We start from the raw sequence: 18,929 nt of genomic DNA, 5'->3' as shown, positions 1-18,929 counted from the left end.
ACCCGCAAAAACTGTCGTTCCAGCAGTTCTTCAAGAGGACGATACCTGCGGGTGTTCCATCAGTCAGGAGCAAGCATCTGGGGCCTACCGCTGATAAATGACCACCTATACATGGCTGGTATGCTTCCTTCGTCCTGCCAGACCTCTCGTGGCCACATGGTAGTTTTGGTACTTTTTGTCTCCCCACGGTTTCGGTCAACCTAACCAACCTGAAACCTTCATGGCGTACATTATGGAAGATGCATCCTTTGCAAACGACGTCAATGCAAATGCAATGCGGTGGTGTGTGGCGAGCTGACAGATGAGGACATGATTTCTCAGGTCAGAAGAGCGGAACCTGCCACTTCCAGTGATGACGAGGAGGAGAAGGATGCAACACCAGTGTGGCCATACACTTGGAAGTGATGGTCAGATGGAATGCCGCCCGTGTCTGCTTCAGTTTTCAAGAAGGTGAATAGTAGGCCTTCAGCTAAATTCACTAATTAGGGCAAAATATAGTACTGGATGTTGCCTTCAAGAACTAAAGGCACACTGCAATCCCGTAATTTGTAAAGCATCTGATTGTTTATATGCCCTACTGCTACTGCTGTTATTCTTCTCTTTCATTAGTTCGAACTGGCTTTCCTTTTTCCTGAGATTGCTTTCAAGATGGCCTTCCCTTTCATGTCGAATTTGCCAGCTCTTACTGAATTTGTATGTAGGCCAACCTACTTTTACACTCTCGTGTCCCTGTAAAGGATACTTTCGATACTGTCCCCACAGACCATTTGATTACCAACGTTGACTCTCCACCCTCAGCCCCCGCATCGTGGTTTCTGTGCAAACCCCCCCCCCCCCCCCCCTCGTAGCAGGAGGGCACCTCGGCGAGGCTCCAGGCTCCTGTGGGTGTCCCCCAGGCCGAGGCATCCGCTCGAGTTGGAGCCCAGGGCGTAGACGTCGTCGTCCTGGGTAACCATGAGGGCCTCGTTGCCCGAGCTGCCAAAGACGCATGCCAGGCGCAGCTTGGACACAAATGCCTTGTCCAGGTTGCTGAAGATCAGCCACTTGTCCAGGTCAGTCGTGGTGCCCAAGTCCAGCGCCGGAAGCGACGCTGACCGCTCTGCCATGTTTAGTTCTCCCTCTCCGTCCTCCCACAGCACCCTGCAATGCACACATGTATTACAGTGCATGCAAAGAACAAAAATTTCCTTTCCTCTTTTCAGAGATGCATTGGTTACGATAAAGAGGCCATGCAACAACGTATGTCACCTTTTCACGATAATACCAGCAAACACAAAGAGTCACGGGGTGGTTGCTAATAGGCTAGGCACACGTCACGTGTTCAGCAAGCTGTGATTAGCTGCAAATAAAGCAGCTATGACACAGCTCCTGGACGGGAAGTTCCATAATGGTCCAGCGGACGAAACAACTCCAAGCTGCTCTCCCATCTGCCAGATGCTCTTCCCAAGCAGCAAGAGCAGCTTGGGCAGGTGTGGGCTGCTCCGTGGAGCAAAGGAATATGATTGGCCAGTTCCGGGACTGGTGGGTAAAGCCATCGCAGAGCTGTTCAGAGCAGGCAAGTAAGAGAGGCCAATAGTTCGGCTATCCACAGTTTGCAAATATTTGTTCCACCAGCCATTTACTGATACCAGATACGCACGAGCCCAGCCAGCACAATGATCCTCCGAGACTACTATCACTATGATCCAAGACAAGATCACCCACATGGGCCAAAGTCTGACGAGTTCGCTTGGCAGCTTACTTCTAGAACAACGGGAAAACGCATACAAAAGTCCAAATTGGCGCTTTTTTCCCGAAAAGGTCCCAACAACGCCAGACATTTGCCATGACATTTCACGTAGATTACATATATGAAGCAAAATACATTGACCATAGAAACAACCATCTAAACAAGCAAACCGCCCAAAAAAGTAGAAAAAAATTACCTTACACTTTGTTTAGACACATCCGACAGCTACTTATCTTTACAACACGACACACGCAGCTCCGGATACAATCAATGACCGAATGCTCGCGGCAGCGCCTTGCGTTGGCTGCATCAGCTGTCACAGAGAATGCAACCAGTCATGCAACCCCGATTTTTCGCCGATTTATCGACGAGAAGAGATCGGCCAACGTGGCCGGCTTGCTAAGCCTAACCTAGGCTTAGCGCGACTTCGGAGCCGGGCGTGCCGGGGGCGGCCGCCACGGCGAAGACGGCGGCCGCCCCCGGCACGAAGAGATGACGACAACCATGGATCTGGGTACCAATTTTCTTCCCGAGGAAGACGACGGAGCATCGGCGATGCAAGTCAGCTACATTCACGGGCGGATGTCGGTGGCGGTCGCCGGCAACGCGGAATCAACACCAGCGAGAGGAGCGCAAGAAGGCAGGTGGCAGATGGCGAGGCGGAAGATGCGGCGGCAGGAGATCGGCGCGGCTGGCGGTGAGTCGGTCCCCGTTGTTTCTGCTCCCCCTGCACCCCCCGCAGCCCCTAGAGACCCAGCAAAATTTGCGAGGCAGGTCGCAGCTAAGCTAACTAAAGCAGCGCGCATGCCGCGCGCGCTGCCGCGTGAGGACATTAAGATTATTCTCAGGCCACGTGGCGGGTTGGACGTAGCCCGCACCGCGGCACCCACGCTAATGGAGGCCATTTTCGCAGCGGCAGGAACTACCATGCAGGAATCCCGAGAGGATACAATATGCACTAACAACGCGCAGAACATTATCGTGGTCAGCACGCCACACGAGCACAGGGCTCGCATGTACTCGGAGATCCGCTCGCTAAAGATCGCGGGTAGGGAACACGAGGTGTACGCGTACGTGCCGGCGCCCGAGGGCACGGTCAAGGGTGTTATCAGAGATATCCCGCTCACGTACTCCGAGCAGGAACTGCAGGAGAATATAGTTAACGAAACGAATCCGCTCGCGCTAGAGGCGCATAGGATAGGTAAGACAACTACAGTCATCGTAGCCTTCGAGGGCTCTAAGGTACCCAACACGGTCAGGTTCGGAGCACCAAGTGCAGCCTGTACAAACAGCATTATGAAGTGTGCCGATGCTGCGGCAGATTAGGACACAGGGCAGACGTGTGCCCCCACCCGGACGCGCAAGTATGCTTTGCGTGCGGAGCGTCCAACCCGGGACCCACGCACGACCAGGTCTGTAAACCCCGATGCAAGCTTTGCGGAGGGGCTCATCCAACCGGGGCGGCGGGCTGCAAGAACCGCTACAAGACCCCGCACGTGGTCAAACAAAGAAGATGGAAGCGCAAGCAGGCGGAGGAGCAGCAGAAGAGCGCGCCGAAGCTAGGCTTAGTCGACTTCCCGCAGCTGCGCGCGCCCGAAAAAGGCGCGAAAAAGGCTGGCGGGAAGGGCGGACTAAACAAAGCCCCCCACCACCGCTCTGGCTGTGCGCCGCGCGCCGAGCCTAGCTCGAAGACAGGAATCACGTGGGCCGCAGCGGTAGCGGGTCCGAGGCGGGAAATTCAACCGCAGGCATCCAGAGAGAACGATGGGGAGCTGCGACAGCAGCAGCAAGGGCGAACATCGATGCAACCCGCACCGGAGACGATCTTGCTCCAAAACGAGGTTGCGCGGCTCCGAGCGCAACTCGCGCAAAGGGACAGACAAATACAAGAGCTCAGCAGTAAGCTGGACCAGATTCTAAGCAACCAAATGCAGCTGCAAAAGACCCCGTGTGAGCCAAGGAGGGCAGCGCGCAGGCGGATGCGGCACCACAGACAAGCCAGCGAGCAAGAATTATCAACACAAGAACAGGCGATGGACCCACAAGACGAAGAGATAGTCGAAAAAGAGGAGAGCACCGTAACGGTGCACAGTGACGATTACTCTGCGGAAGAAGAAGTAGGAGAATAGGAGGCGGAGGCCGAAGTAGAGACGGAACACACGTACGCCAGCCCCAGAGCAAAGAGGCGAGCTACAACTACGAGCGTCATGGAGCGCAGGCAGCAACAACTAGAAGACAGTCACCAGCAGCTCGAGAGAGAGCAGGAGTCAATCAGCAAGAGGCAAGCGACGCTAGAGGCGACACTGGCCGATGGCAACGTCCGGGTTACCAACATGGAGCGCATGCTACACCAACTCCTCACGCAAATGAACGAAATGAAAGAAATCATCCACCAACAGCAACAGCAGCAGGCGCCACCTCAATCACAACAGCAACAAGCAACGACCAAGACTCGCCCAGTATGGCCGGAGCAATGTTAGGTCGAGAGTTGGTCATATGGCAATGGAATGCGAACGGCCTACGCACAAAGAGGGCATCGTTACAACAGTACATACGACACGCCGGCCGAAGACCTGACGTTATTCTAATACAAGAGACACACACCGAAGACAGTCCGAAAATGCCAGGGTACCGCTCCTACGCCAGCCCGCCCAGCGCGAGAATCGCAGGGAAAGGAGCCGGGCAGGGGGTGTGTACCCTGGTGAGGAAAGGAATCACCTACGTAGAGCACGGCCTACTCCGGAATACCGCCATCGAGGTGGTAACGGGCCGTAAGAAGAAGGAAAGCACCTACATCGTAAATATCTACAGCAATCCAAAGCAAGTTCAACAAAAGTTCAGAACCCTCATACACAAGACCATGCAGCTGGCGGGTAACAACACTGCGCTGGTGTGTGGCGACTTTAAAGCGCCGCACACGGCGTGGGGCTACCCGAGGACAACGACCAAGGGCCAGAGCCTCCACGAAGAGACCCTGGAGGCAGAATATCACCTACTCAACGACCCGGCAGTCCATACGAGACACGGCACGTCAACGCAGAGGGATACCAATCCCGACCTGGCCTTCTGCAACGCTACCACCGGAGTCAGCTGGCGGAACACGGGCGAAACTCTGGGCAGCGATCACTGCATCCTCGAGATCGTGGTGCCGCTGCGCGGACGGATCCCGTCTCCCCGCAAGCACGCGACAACGGATTGGAACAAGTACAGGCAGGAGCTGGGTGCCCTGACAGGGCAAATCGAGGACATCGGCGAGTGGTCGCGCAGCGTCAACGCGGCGACCAAGGCAGCCACGACCGAAGTCGAAACGGACGAAGGGACGCAGCAAGTAGACAGCCGCCTAGCGCACTTGCTGGAGGCGAGAAACTCGCTGAGAGCCCGGTGGAAGCGACAAAGACATAACCGAAGGCTCCGCAAGCGCATCGCCTTACTCGACATCGAAATCGCAAAGCACAGCGAGGTGCTCTGCCGACAGCAGTGGCAGGCGGTCTGTCAAGAAGCGGACGGCCAAATCCACAAGAGTAGAACCTGGCACTTGCTCCGTCACCTGCTCAACGAAGGCAAGACAAAGGGAACGCAACATCACATCCTGGCGCGAACGTTACACAGGGCCAAGCAGGAACTCGGGGAAGACGAGGTCCGCCGGTGCATAAATGACAAATATCTGCCGGCCACGCCGCAGACCCCCCTCCCGAGCTACACCGGCGCAGCCAACGCCGAGCTCGATGCGGACATCGAGGAGTGGGAGGTCAGAGCGGTGATCCAAACCATCAATTGCAAGTCGGCTCCGGGGCCGGACGGAGTGTCAAACAAGGCGCTGCGCAACCTGAGTGACGCGGCCATAACCGCGCTCACCGGTTATTTCAACAGATGCTGGCGGGAGGGCAAGCTCCCCGCCGGCTGGAAGGAGGCCAGAACGGTCCTAATTCCAAAGCCGGGCAAAGCACCTAGCATAGAGAACCTGCGGCCCATCTCCCTGACGTCCTGCGTGGGGAAGGTGCTGGAGCACGTCCTCCTGAATCGGTGGCAAGCTTACCTAGAAGAGGAGGGACTCTACCCCGACACCATGCTGGGGTTCCGAACCAAACTCAGCACCCAGGATGCGATGTTGCTGATCAAGCACGAAGTCCTCGACAGGCCGACCAACTCCCTGGACAACCGAGCGATACTCGGACTCGACCTGAAGGGGGCGTTCGACAACGTTCGTCACTCAGCCATCCTCCGGCAAGTATCGCGCCTCAACATGGGTGAGCGCACGTTCGCCTACGTGCGAGACTTCTTGTCGGACCGTACCGCTACGATCGTGGCCGGTGACCTAGAACTCCCGAAGAAGAAGCTGGGAAGCACGGGTACGCCGCAGGGCGCTGTGATCTCGCCGACGCTGTTTAACATCGTCATGATCGGGGTTGCCCAGCGCTTGCAGAGCATCCCGAGAGTCGGACACACCATATATGCAGACGACATCACGCTCTGGGTGTCCGGCGGCAGTGACGGCGAGATCGAGGCGTCCCTGCAGGAAGCCATCGATGCGGTCGAAGAACACCTGCTGGACACGGGGCTCACGTGCTCCCCGAGCAAGTCCGAGCTGCTGGTGATACCACCCAAGAAGAAGAGGAAGATGACGGAGAACGGGCCTGACATTAATCTACACACCAAGGACGGAACGATCATCCCGCGGGTGAAGACGCTGCGAGTCCTCGGACTGCAAGTGGACGCTCTCGGGCACAATGGTCAAACCATAAAGAGACTGGAGGTGAAGATCATGACGGCAGTGGGGCTGATCAAGAAGGTGGCCACGCGGCACGTGGGCATGCGCGAAAGCAACCTCCTGCGGCTGATACAAGCCTTCGCGGTCAGCCATGTGGCATACGTGGCGGCCTTCCACGACTGGTCGGCGGCGGAGAGCGGGATGCTGGACGCTCTGTTACGCAAGGCATACAAGTCGGCTTTAGGCCTCTATACTCACACGAGCACGACCCGGCTCCTAGAATTAGGGATACATAATACACTATGCGAGGTCGCAGAGGCGCAGCGCGTATCGCAGCTTGCTCGCCTAGAAACGACCAGAACAGGCAGAGCAATTCTCAACCGAGTAGGGCTGCTGCGGGGGGAAGGCGGTGGGGGCGGGGGCAGGGGGCCGACGGGGCTGCCATCGCCGCTGCGGTCGTCGTCCGGACGGTCGCTGCCGAGGAGGCTGCTCGGCCTCATGCACGTCCCGCCGATACCCCGGCACATAGATCCAGAAGTCAACGGGGAGCGTCGCCTTGCCAGGGCGAAGGCGCTCACGGCCGTGCACGCGGCCGACACGGACGCGTTCTACGTGGACGCGGCCACCTACCCGCACCGCAAGGGCACGTACGCTGTGGCCGTGGTCGCGGCGACCTCCGGGGAGCTGTACACGGCGGGCAGCGTACGGGCCCAGGACCCGAAGCAAGCGGAGGAGCTGGCCATTGCGTTGGCCCTCACAAACCCAAGGTGTGCCACCGTCCTGAGCGATTCGCGAGGGGCGGTGCTGAACTATGCCACGAACAGGGTGGGACCGTGCACGCTCAGGGTGTGCGGGGCCCTGCCGCGGAGAACAATGCCGGTGACCATCAAGTGGTTTCCGGCGCACGTGGGCCCGGTCGGAACCGGAGCCAACCGCAACGAGGAGGCGGACCGAGCTGCGCGCGTGCTGACCAGACACGGCAGCGCGGCACCTGGCTCGCCTCCGAGGCCTGCGGGAGGCGAAGGGGAGGACGAGGGTGAAGGGGAAGAAGAAGACGAAGAAGAAGCTGAAACGGCGGTTCCAATCACCACCTACAGGGAGGTGCTCGAATGGTACAGGGAAGGCCGCAGGGTCTACCCGCCACCGCACCGTAATCTCAACCGCAGAGAGGCAGTGATCGTGCGACAGCTACAGGTGCGGGCAATCTGGACACCGGTGTTCGCTAAGCACGTGTGCCCCGAACTCTACCAATCGGACGCGTGTGTGTTGTGCGGGGGCTTACCAACCGACGCCTCCATCTCCCGCGAGGGGGGTGCGAGGTAATAGGCAGTAGGTTTGCCCCTACAACGGGGGCTTGAACGCAGGCCAATAAAGATGTTGTTTCTCTCTCTCTCTTTTGTTGTCATTCACGTAGCCTCCAGTCTTAGACGCGCGCTATTTGGAATACTTAATATTCCAAACTGCACAAAGAATTCACAACGTACGAAGGGTGGAGGCCACGGGAAGGACAACGAAATGGTTGCATCCCCTAGGAATAAAAGCGCCGAGTAGGTAGCTGTGAACACAACGTCAGCCCAGTCACGCTTAGAAGCGCGACAGAAAAGGACAAAATCTAAAATACGACGTCGCAATGTAACTTTGAACGCTAGCCTCGTGTTACGAGACATTGCCGAATTTGATACCGAGCATTAGAAAAACTTTAAGAAACTCTCCCAGAAATGCCGACGCTTGGTTATCTGCTTGGTTGGCTTGGTTATAGTAGTAGAAAACATTTGAACCAGTTTATCTACTCGCGCTGCGGACAAGAGCACCACTATAAGGGGAAGGTTCGCAATTCGCGAGCAACTGAAAAATTTCGTGCAGGTCCGTGAACGGGCTCAAAACGAACAAAGACCAAAATACGGACCTGTCAACAGCCGGAGTTGCAGAAAAGGCCGACGTGGTTAGACCTTTTGTCTCTGTTCCGTTGAATTGGAAACTTGACAAGGAACGCCTGACTGAGGATTTGTAGTTTTCCGTAGTTCTAATGGTACGCAGGGGTATTCACGAGGTGCTAAGCGAGCAAAGCACAGCGGCGATTTTGACTCATTGTAGGGTGATAGCGGATTTACACAACAGCTGAACGGGTGACAAGTGCGGAGGCGACGCCTTCCGGCGATGACGCTAAGCTCCGGAAACAGGAAACCCGCCTTTCATTCCGACCACGATTCCGACAACCGTGGCTTCACCAGCTTCACCGATGAACGCCGACGAAGAGGCTTTCGATTAAGCGATAATGCCGCGCAATATATCCCTACTCATGCACGCGCTGACGAGTTCTTTTGGCGCTTTTAGTGGCGCACGAATATTCGAAATTTCGAATACCGCCTTGAAATTCCGTCTTTACGGATATTCCATTTTGGCTCGTTGTAGAAACGCTATGCAGCCAGCTGATAAGCATGACTCTACACTCCGGAAAGCATGCCAGTGTCTCTAATCAGATGGTTATACTGTCAGCCGCTCATATTAGTAATCATGGGTATAAACAGCTGCAATATAAAGAACTATTTTTTCTAACCGCGGAGAGTTAGCTAGCGGCCAAACAACGCTTGTGGGCGGAGCTGCATTCTTACCCTGTCATCAACTATAGAGTCACACACAGATGATAGTGAAAATGCAAACATGCATTCCTTTGTCTCTCCCCGGGAGTTCGCGCATTTTACATGGGCAACCATGATTTGAAATATGAAAACACTGCACATGCAGTATATATTAGTATGAAACTATATGGCGTAAACATTCTTTCAAGCCGCTCTGCTGCAGATCGAGCCACTGTAAAGTCGGCTTAACCCTACACCCAAATGCAGTGCTGAGATAACACCTTACCGGTGGATCGTATCCTGCATTTTTGTTTTACTTCAAAAGTATTAAATGCCCACTACGCGACGATCACACGCCAGCGTTATCGAGCAATGGTACTAGAAGTGGACGATGGCACAAAGAACAAGAGGAAAGAGAAGAAAACTTACGTTGCGGCCCTTCATTTAGAGAGAGAGAGAGAGAGAACTTTTATTTGAGCCACGGTTACTGAGGGTTGGTGGTGGTTGGGTGAAGGCCAGCTGCGACTTCGGTAGCTCTACGTACCAGGGCCTTCTGAATCTCCTGGCTAGAGCTACCCAACTCCTCTCTCCATAGCTCGCTGCTGGACATCTGTGGGAAGGGGTCGTACGGGCAAGCCCACATGGAATGTTCTAGAGTGGCTCGTTGGCCGCATTGGGGACAGTTGGGATGCGGGAATGAAGAGGGCTGGTAGACGAGCTCTGCATGGAAAGGAGCCCGTTTGCAACAGTCGCCAATAGCGGGTTCGGTGAGGAATGAGGGAGGAAGGTGCAGGGGAGAAAGTCGGTAGTGCTCCACGATGTCATTGAACGTGACAAGACGTTCTGCGAGACGTGTTAGAGAGCATGCTAATTACAGATGTGGCAAAGCACGTTTGTGCTAATAGCATATATAGGGCTATCAATCACAATTGGCCAAGCCTCGCAGTCAGTAGCAGAGACAAGAGAACAATGCAATTGGTAAATGATAATGACGATGGTAATGAGAAGGCACCACTGTGTGTGCGATATCTCTACTGCGGTGGGATCTATAACTCAGTGGCAACTGTGAAACGTGGCTGCCCTTGGAAGTACACCTCAGAAGATGCCATGGATCCCGCTGATGACGACATTGTCCCAACGGAAGATGACAATCACGACATAAGCAGTCTTAAGTGCCTCTGTGATTTTATTTTTCAATTCTTTTTAGATTCCAACGGTACTGATTATGCACATCTGCACCACTACAAAATGTACGTTTTCATAAATTATGTGCTTGTTTCACAGGTATATGGAATCAAGTTAACGCACAAATACCCCATGTATGCTTCTATACTAAGGTACAAGTTAAGAACGGCAATAGCTCAGGCAGTGTATTACTCCGCCAAAGTGACGGCCCCAGATGTCAGCGCGGCCACGCGTTTCGAAAGGAGATTGCACTTCATGCACGAAATCGCCTGCTTTTTCTCACATAGTTTGCTTGTCGTCGCTGCAGTTTTTTATAATTTAACTCTAAAAAATCATTGAAACGACTTGCGTCATGCCCAAAACATTCCCAGTAAGACGTGCTTTGCATCACGCGGAGGCACAGCCAGCTGCGGCAATGAGGCGCAGTGGCAACTTCCGTTGTCATTCTTAAGTTGCACCCGAGTATAGAACGTATTTATCCCACGTTCTTAATTTTATTTATCATTCTATTCATCTTTATCAATTCTGAAGGCACAAGTAATATCAGCATCAGCCTATCTATGCCCACTGCAAGGCAAAGGCCTCTCCCATAGATCTCCAATTATTCCGGTCCTCTGCTAACCGCGACCAATTCACCCCCGCAAACTTCTTAATCTCATCTGTCCACATAACTTTCTGCTGCCCCCTGCCACGCTTGCCTTCTCTAGGAATCCACTCTGTAAAATGACAAACGGTTATCTTGCCTTCTTTAAACATGCTTGTTCCCTGACCCGCTCCGCTCTCTTCTTGTCCCTTAACATAACACCTATCATCTTCTGTTCCATTGCTTGCTAAGCCGTCCTCAATTTAAGTTAAACCCTTTAGGTGAGCCTCCAAGTTTCTGCCCCAAGGTGAGTACAGGTAAAATGGAGCTGTCATACACTCTCTTCTTCAGGGACAATGGTAGGCTGCCATTCATTATGTGAAAATGCTTGCTGAGTAATATACACTATTGAGGCACTATTGCACGAGTCCACCACCTTCGTATTTCTTCTGCAGGTATAACACTTCCCAGCTTTTGGTGCGGTACTCGCCAAAGAATGCTTAAGAATGAATAAAGTGCTGACTTCTAAAACAGTGTCAATCAACTGTAGTTGTGAAACCATGCATAATGTCAAATGCAGGTACTTTTGTATAGCATGAAATTTTTCTGCCAATTGAAGCTATGCCGTTTCGAACTGGCATTCATGCATAGCAAAACACACAACATGCTCACCTAAAGGCACACAATTATACATCGTATAAGGTGTTTTTAATCATTGTGGCAAGCAGTACATTTTATGCAGCCCCAGTGAGCAGAGTTTTAGCGAGTCTGGGTGCAGCCAAGCACAAACATATTTTGCCTATATTGCTCCCATGGCTGCTCCTGCTCTTCACATTAGGCACATAATGTCAGCATACATAAGGAACTTACAAAACCAGAAAAGAGATTGTACCATGTTTAGCACCTTGGGAGCTTAGCAAACTTTATAAACTCGTATTGAACATAAGATTGCCTCATGATGCCGTCTGGCCTCAGCCGAGACCCTTCACAGTTACCACGGTTTCCGTTCAGTAAAGCACCGTGGAAGAGGCAAAGGCACTGACAAGTAATCATTTCGACATCGTGCTTTGAGGCTCCAGGTAGATGTTGCTTGAGCGAATTTGAGCAAGAGCAGCGGCTCGCCTGTCCGTGTTCTGGAAGAGGGCTCGGATCAACTTCTTCAGTTCATCGGCAGCGAAGCATGACGCCAGAGGTCCCCTACCGTCAGCCCACCGGTCTATCACTTCCCTCAAATTAAAACATAGGAGCTGCTTGAGCTCGCAGAATTTCCTCCACTTGCCGACGCTGTCGGCGGCGAGAACCCTGGCATCCGTCGGATAGCCTGGGATGTCGAAAATGCCAACCGCTTGGTCGGCAACCTTCTCGAACACCTGCGCCAGTTCCTCCGAAAGAGTCGACGCAATGTCCTCCATGCTCACCACGGTTTTGACAACGTGCTCAAGCACCGAGTTGAGAAGGCTGCCCACAGCTTCCAGGTAGCTTGTGACCGGAAGGACATCCACCCAGACACTCTTGAGCTGCTCAATGTGGAACAGGCACCGTCGAAGCGCGCCGTCCAGGCTTTGGCTCTCTCCCGACAGCGACACCTCGCTCAAGAAATCCACCAGGTGCTGCCGCTGGCGGTCCACCTGCTGGCTCAGAGCGATCCTCCCGATCCAGCGGATCTTGGCCGCCAGGTCGACCAGAGTGGTGCGGCCGTGGAACCACACTCCCAGGCAGAGCAGCTCGTGTGCCAAGTACATGCAGTTGTTGTGGTGTATCGCCGTCTGCAGAGGGATGGTCTCGATGAGGTACTGGTGGTGCAACGGTGTGACGCAGCAGTAGAGCTCGCAGATGTGGCGCACCGTGCCAACCTGCCACGCCTGCTCGGGGCAGCTGCCGTCGGAAGCGTCCTTGGCCTCGTCTATTATCGTCTTCAGAAGGTCGACCAGCTCCTCCATGAACTTGCTCACTTGGCATTTGGGAAACTTGAACGGGCTACCGTCCAGGCAGTGCTCCAAAGACGACATCTGCTTTTTCGCCAACGGCGGCTCTCCGACCACAACAGTGTCGTGCAACTCCCGTTTCATCATGGCCCGTGCCTGCAGAAGAATGCTCTGGCTCTGCTTGCTTATGCACAGCGCCTCCAGGTTGGAGACCAGGCCAGAGAAGCCCGTCTTCTCCGACGACAGAAAGTTGGCGGCGATAAGCTGGTTGTGGAAGTCGAGCAGGGCGCTGGCCGGATAGCTGTGCAGGCGGCTGCCGTCACTCGGCACGGCCGGCTCGAGGCAACACTTGGCGACGGTGTCCGAGAACTCGGTGCCGATAACGCTACCCATCACCTGCAACAGGTCCACGCTGACAGCGTTGTGCGCGCGCAGGCGTGTCGTCAGGAAAGTGAACAGCGTCGACAGGTTCACGAGCACGTCCTTGATAAACGGCGCTTTAGACTCGTTGAACTCGACGCGGAACGTGGAGGAGTCCGGCGGCGTCACGATGACCGACTCGTACTTCACCATGGGCGTGACGATGTCGGCCAGGAGCGAGCGGCCGAATTGGGCCATCTTCTCCCGGAGCTGTCCCTGCTTCTCGGCGGCCTCCACGAGATTGGCGAACGCCTTCGCGCCCTCTTCTTCGACTGTGGCGAGCGTCAACTCCGTAACGTGCGGCGTCCTGCCCACTTTCCAGATGACGTAGCGCTTCCAGAGTTCGGAGAGCTTATAGATAAGCCGTTCGCACCGGATGCAGTGTTCCGTGTGAAGCGGCCATACGAGCTGCACGTCGGGACCGCCTTCTAACTCATCCACGACTTTGCGCACCTCCTCCAGCAGCTTCGAACACGCCAGCAGGTCCTCGGCGGCGAAATGCTTTTCGGCCTCTTCCAGCAGATCGTGAAGGCGCGCGTACCGACGTACTTGCGCCGACTGCTGCTCGATCGTGTCGAGCTCACGCGACAGCAGCTCGAACTCCGTAGTGGACTGCGCCAGCATTGGCTTGACGTGGTCCTCGATCTTTTGGACACTTCCTCCACTTCGTCCACGGCAGCTCGAAGGCAGCGCGACAAGTACTCGGCGTCTCTGTAGTAGGGCAAGAACATATCGTACTTTAATGCCAGTTCCTTCTGCATGTCTGCCTTCAAATCATCCACTTTGCGCGACAGACGGGAGACGGCAGCCTTGAGGTTGCCTTTTTCAAGGGGATCCTTCGGCTGCAGTACTTCGGCCACGAGCGACATGCTGGCGACGCTAACAGGAAGCGGCACGATTGACAATCAAGGAAGCCGCCACGGTTTGCCCACGTTTCGCGCTCGATCAAGCACAACGTGCCAACTTCGCCTTCCAACACGTTACGAATACAGCGCGCATTGGAACCTACCTCCAACCGCTCAACCGTCGCTATTTAGGACCACCTTCCCAACTCCGAGAATTTCTCAGGAAATACAAGTAAAAAAAAAACTCCTCATAATTTATGAGTTACAAAAGTAAAAAAAAAATTAGACCATAAACAGGTGTTTGGCGGGTCTTCAAAACACAACAAACTAAACAGTGCATAACTGTGTGGCCAGTGTCCCCGATTCAAAGGGGAGGCCTTTGATCATCATCATCATCATCATGGCGGCTTGGTTAAAGGCATAGAGTTAAAGGGGCACTGACACAAAATTTTGAAGGCGAGATAACTTCGGAGATAGATTGGTGGGAACACATATACATCATCTGCAAAATATCAGCGGCGAATACAGCCTAGAACATATTTAAAATCAATTTTAAAGTGTGCGAAACGGAACCGAGCAGCCAGCAGAGGAGCACGCGCAATCGACATCCCGAGGATATGGTGTAAATCAGAGTTACTGGATATAGACAGTTGCGAAACTCCCCATAGGCCCCATGTATCGAAAGCCGGTCTTCGGTTGCCCCCCTGCGCTAGAGTGTACTAGAAGTTTTAGAGTGGCCCGACCGGCCGCCCGGAGAGGTGCTCGTTTCGCGCAGAAAATAGCGGCGGCGCTGTAGTCAACAACAACTGAAAGCGGCGGCTGGCCGCGCGTACGGCCGCGCGCCCAGTCGGGCCAGGAAACGCTGCTTCTTTACGCGCGGAGTGCTCGAAATTTGTTCTGCAGGACATCCAATTGCTTCAATATACTGTAGGTATAGTGGACTGTGGGTAACGAAAGGAATAATAAACGCTGCAGCTCATTTTGCGTTAGTTTTGCCTTTCCCGCTCGACAACAACGAAAAAATTACGGATTTTTCTTAATTGAGCGCAACATTCTTAGCGGATTGTAAATAAAGTATTTGCATCGACATTTTGGCTATTCCAACTTCCCATCAAAATTTATTTTGCGCGAAATTGCCTGATATGAACCAGTTCATGATTGCTTGATGAGTGTGTCCTTATTGTGCTGCTTGATGGACATAATTGGTCGACACAAATGACATGAAAAAATATGAGGACTGGGATGATGGCTTTTCAGCAGAATTTCTTATTTATTGTCACGCACTTTACGCTCCGACTGCAGTTATGTGGGTTAATATCATAGCTTGTGTTTGTTTTTTTATTGCGTGAGTTGTTATTTAAGCAGTGGCCCGCTTGTGACAATTAGGGGTCACCGTGGTGTTAATGCTATCGCCTGTCCGAACAGAAAATTACACGCGCAAGGGAGATATCTTTTTAAATAAAAAAGGGATAGCCCAGCGGTTATCTCAGTTGTTCCAATCACCGTCTTTCACAGAACTATGCCCACAACATTATATTAATCGCACCACCTTTCACCTGATTCGGTCAAGAAAGGATTTCAATCAAATTAACACAAATTTAATTCACAAGTATGCTGAGAGTATAATTAGACGCACATAAAACCAAAGCAAAGCATAGATCAGAAAATATATTGACCGCGACAAAAATGAAATATAACACGGGAAATCATACACAAAGTCAAGAAAGCTAACATAGTGGTTCAAATAAACGGAACTAGAACAAAATACACATTGTGTTTTCATTTTCAATAGCCTAGCATATAAAATGTTACGCGGGAAATCATGCACAAAGTCTACACGGGTAACGGTTTGGGAATGACGCTAACAGGGAGATTTAAATTGACATTTTTGGCCAACGCATTTTCATAACTCGCCTGCAATCATTAGCGACGGCTAAGTTTAAGGTGTTGCTCCCGCCTTCGCATGTAATCACGAAACTTGTTCAAACCTTTTATATAGAAATGAATCCGTGTCACAAAACCAACCAAATTTGCTGCCAAGGTCTCGCTGTGCTGGTCGCAACCAACGCCGTTAAGGTGTTTGTTGTGAATAAGGGCTGCAGCACATCCATAACGCTGTCATGGTGGAGCTCCTTGTCGCTGAAGCAACCGGTAAAAACATCCTAGAGATCGCTAATAAACTTTAAAAATACACGGAAGGATTGAGAAGTCCCCCAAAATTACAAGCCTGAGGTAGTAAATACCGCGGCATCTTCCCCTGGCATGCAGGAATCAGTAGTTGGTCCTGCAGACTTATGTTGGCACTTCGTTTTCAGTACACACTTACTGACCAAGTGCCTGCGACATAGTACGTTAATAAAATAAGAAAGCCCACTAATGACAGTACAAGCACCAACGTTAGGGGTATCTCATAAGAAGGCTCTTAATATTTTCGTTCCAAATAGGAACGTAAAAAAAACAGCAAACTTTTTTCAGCCTATGGAATGTGCGCCCCGCCGCTTTTGCTTCACGCGCAGAGTCAAGAAGGGCAAGGGAAAACATTCCTGGTGCCTGTCCGTCAAATTAATCCCTCGTTAACTTGAACTCATGCTATCTCAGAATATATTCTCGAAACTTTTTCTTACCGTGTGTTTACCTCCCATAGGCCATACGCATTTGCCCGCTTTATCTCGAAACGTTTTTTTTTTTGTTCGGAGGACCACGGATATATTGAAATACTGGCAGAGAGGACACAAGGCAAAGTCCGCTACAGGCAGCTGATAAGGTCCCCGTTCGAATGCTTGCTCCCACTACGCACCGAACGCGGCCGTGAAATGCAAGTTTAATTACGCGGACTACGCGTCCCCATTACCGGAATGCTGTGTGGCGCGTACATCATTGAGAAAGCTGTGGACGACGCAGCTGATCATGCGGAGGAGGAGGAGCCCCCAGAAGTGACCCCGACTGCAGATACAACATAGATGCTGCGTCTGCTTCGTAGCAAGGTAGAATGTAGCGGTGGCGACCACCAATTCATACGATGCATTGAGAAGCTCGAGTAGGCTTTTCTGGTATGCAGATGCGAACGCGACACAGCCGAGCACAAAACAGCTCTTTCTTCTGCAATAATAAAAGTTTCTTTTTCCTGCGAATTATTTTGCCTTTATAACGAAATCTCCCCTGTGCAATAGTGCTTTTGTTAGAAGCACTAGCTGCTTTTCAGGGACCTAGCCACAAATTTCCTGCATTTGACTTAACTCGAAACTCCGCGCTTATCTCGAAATTTTCAGCTAATTTTACGACTTTGAGTTAACGAGATATTACTGTAGATCAACAACGTTCTCAGAATACGCATCAAAACATGAGAAAGTATTTGGGGGGGGGGGGGGGGGGTAGATAAATGTTGGGTCGTACTAGTTTAAAGTTTGATCAAGCGGAGTCATAACGGTCTGCGTCTACTTTCTAAATCACCAAAGTAGATTTAGCTGACCAAAGGTGCGGGTTTGATTCCCGGCCGCGGCAGCCGCTCTTGCGATGGAGGATAAAAGCGAAAAGCGCTCGTGTCTTCGAGATTTCGGCGCATGTTAAAGATCTCCAAATGGTCAAAATTAATCCGGAGCCCTCCACTACCGCTTGCCTCATCGCCTGTGTAGCACGGGCGCGTTAAAGATCATAATTCAAACTAAATCAGCAGAGCAAGCGCAAAACACCACAGCGAGCAAAGCAAATCTTGCCGCGCGCAGGTGCCGGGGAGCGTCGGCTGTTCAGTTGTCGGCGACAGCAGCGCCGCCGCTATACCGGTTTTATTTTCTGCGCGAAAGTCGACCCGCCGGAGCAATGGGAGAGGCCGCCGCTCGGGCCACTCTAAAACTTCTAGTACACTCTACCTGCGCCGGGGCAAGCACGGGGCAAGTTGACTAGCCTGTCGTCTGTCGGCAGGACGTTGAAGCAGTACTCAAGTGCTTGCGGCTGCTGCCGTAAGTCATAAAAAGAAAAGCCGCAAAAACACAAGTAAATTTTACGTAATTATTGTGTTTTAATTTAAAAAGCAATCTTTATTTTACAAAAGAATTTTGAATAATAATAGTTTAGCGAAGTTCCGTTTGTATCTCCTAGGTGCCGCGCGCGTCGACTTGCCCCTCAGCTTCCACGGAGTGGGGGGGCTAGCGCCGCCCGTATTCTGAAGCGGAGTTTCGCAACTGTCTATATTGAGTAACTCTGGTGTAAATCATGTAAATCGTGTAAATCATGTGTAAATAAACAACATCTAAACACGTCACGAGTTTGTGTTTGTCGCTTTCGCACTGCCGGCGTTTTTCGGCGGCTCGCCCAACTCGCCGCTCCAATCGGAGGGCCGGAGGGCGGAGCTTCTGCTCTCGAGAACGAACGACCCGATCGTTGGCAGCGGAGGCGCCGTGATTTCGTCAGCTCATCGGGCAGCTGGCCGCGACCAAAGTTCTAAAGCGATTCTAGGCACTCTGTTTCTATTACTTTTTATTACCATTCGAAGCGAAAACGCGCCGGGGGCACGAAAAGCCCACTGAGCTAGCCGCACGGTCGCTGTGCAGGCGGCGGCCACGGCCGCGAAGTGGCCCAGGCCGGCGCAGGTAGCTCGAGTGATAGCTTGTTACCGCTGCACGAAATTGTCCCCAAGTTCCGACCATTCAAGAAAACGAATATCAAAGCGTAAGAACAAAGAAGAAAGGGCACTGCTATACAGGGTGTAAAACGATAACTGGAACACTTTAAAAAATTTTCCTGAGCGATCCGCCGCTCTGTTCGCGCTCAAACTTTACACAAAAGTCGCATTTTGTGGTCTATTTTGTTTGACACCGGGAACAACAACGGTACTTACCTGTTTATTCTGAAAATAAATAAAAAAGATTTTCGCCTATGGGAAAATGGCGGCGATTTGGACGTGCGAGCCCGAAAACCGGGTTTTCTGATCGTCTGTTAGCTCATTTCTAGGTGCATTT

General features: G+C 52.5%; 2 protein-coding genes across 3 annotated transcripts in view; both read right to left on the bottom strand.

Annotated features, from left to right (window-relative positions):
• The window catches only part of LOC144138547 (RCC1 and BTB domain-containing protein 1-like), a 35,333-nt gene extending 22,964 nt beyond the window's left edge, over positions 1-12,369 (bottom strand). The window contains exons 1-2 of one of the 2 annotated variants that reach the window (XM_077670893.1): positions 12,203-12,369; positions 860-1,140 (exon numbers count right to left, since the gene is read on the bottom strand). In XM_077670893.1, coding sequence (XP_077527019.1) covers positions 860-1,140; positions 12,203-12,282 — 361 coding nt within the window. In that variant the 5' untranslated portion in view covers positions 12,283-12,369. Of the gene's footprint in view, positions 1-859; positions 1,141-8,343; positions 8,633-12,202 lie in introns of those variants that run through there. The other variant, XM_077670894.1, reaches the window with a different exon arrangement.
• On the bottom strand, positions 12,306-13,998 carry LOC144139808 (centromere/kinetochore protein zw10 homolog). The gene is made up of 3 exons (XM_077672062.1): positions 13,868-13,998; positions 12,413-13,793; positions 12,306-12,350 (listed from the first exon to the last, which is right to left on the bottom strand). Exons 1-3 carry the CDS (start codon positions 13,996-13,998, stop codon positions 12,306-12,308), a joined length of 1,557 nt encoding a protein of 518 aa, XP_077528188.1.
• Between the last annotated feature and the right edge of the window lie 4,931 nt (positions 13,999-18,929).

The sequence above is a fragment of the Haemaphysalis longicornis genome, unplaced genomic scaffold (assembly GCF_048455015.1).
Source record: "Haemaphysalis longicornis isolate Haplotype H1 unplaced genomic scaffold, Haemaphysalis longicornis Haplotype H1 scaffold_5, whole genome shotgun sequence".
Classification (NCBI taxonomy): Eukaryota; Metazoa; Arthropoda; class Arachnida; order Ixodida; family Ixodidae; genus Haemaphysalis; species Haemaphysalis longicornis.
This window is presented reverse-complemented; position numbering and strand designations above follow the sequence as displayed.

Bases quoted from the DNA above. Each gene is read 5' to 3' on its own strand.
- LOC144139808 (XM_077672062.1), bottom strand. From the start codon at position 13,998: ATGTCGCTCGTGGCCGAAGTACTGCAGCCGAAGGATCCCCTTGAAAAA. The intron at 13,794-13,867 runs GTACGATATGTT...CCGTGGACGAAG, and splicing joins CAGAAGGAACTGGCATTAAA to TGGAGGAAGTGTCCAAAAGA. The intron at 12,351-12,412 runs GTGGACCGCCAG...GTCGGGAGAGAG, and splicing joins GGATCGCTCTGAGCCAGCAG to CCAAAGCCTGGACGGCGCGC.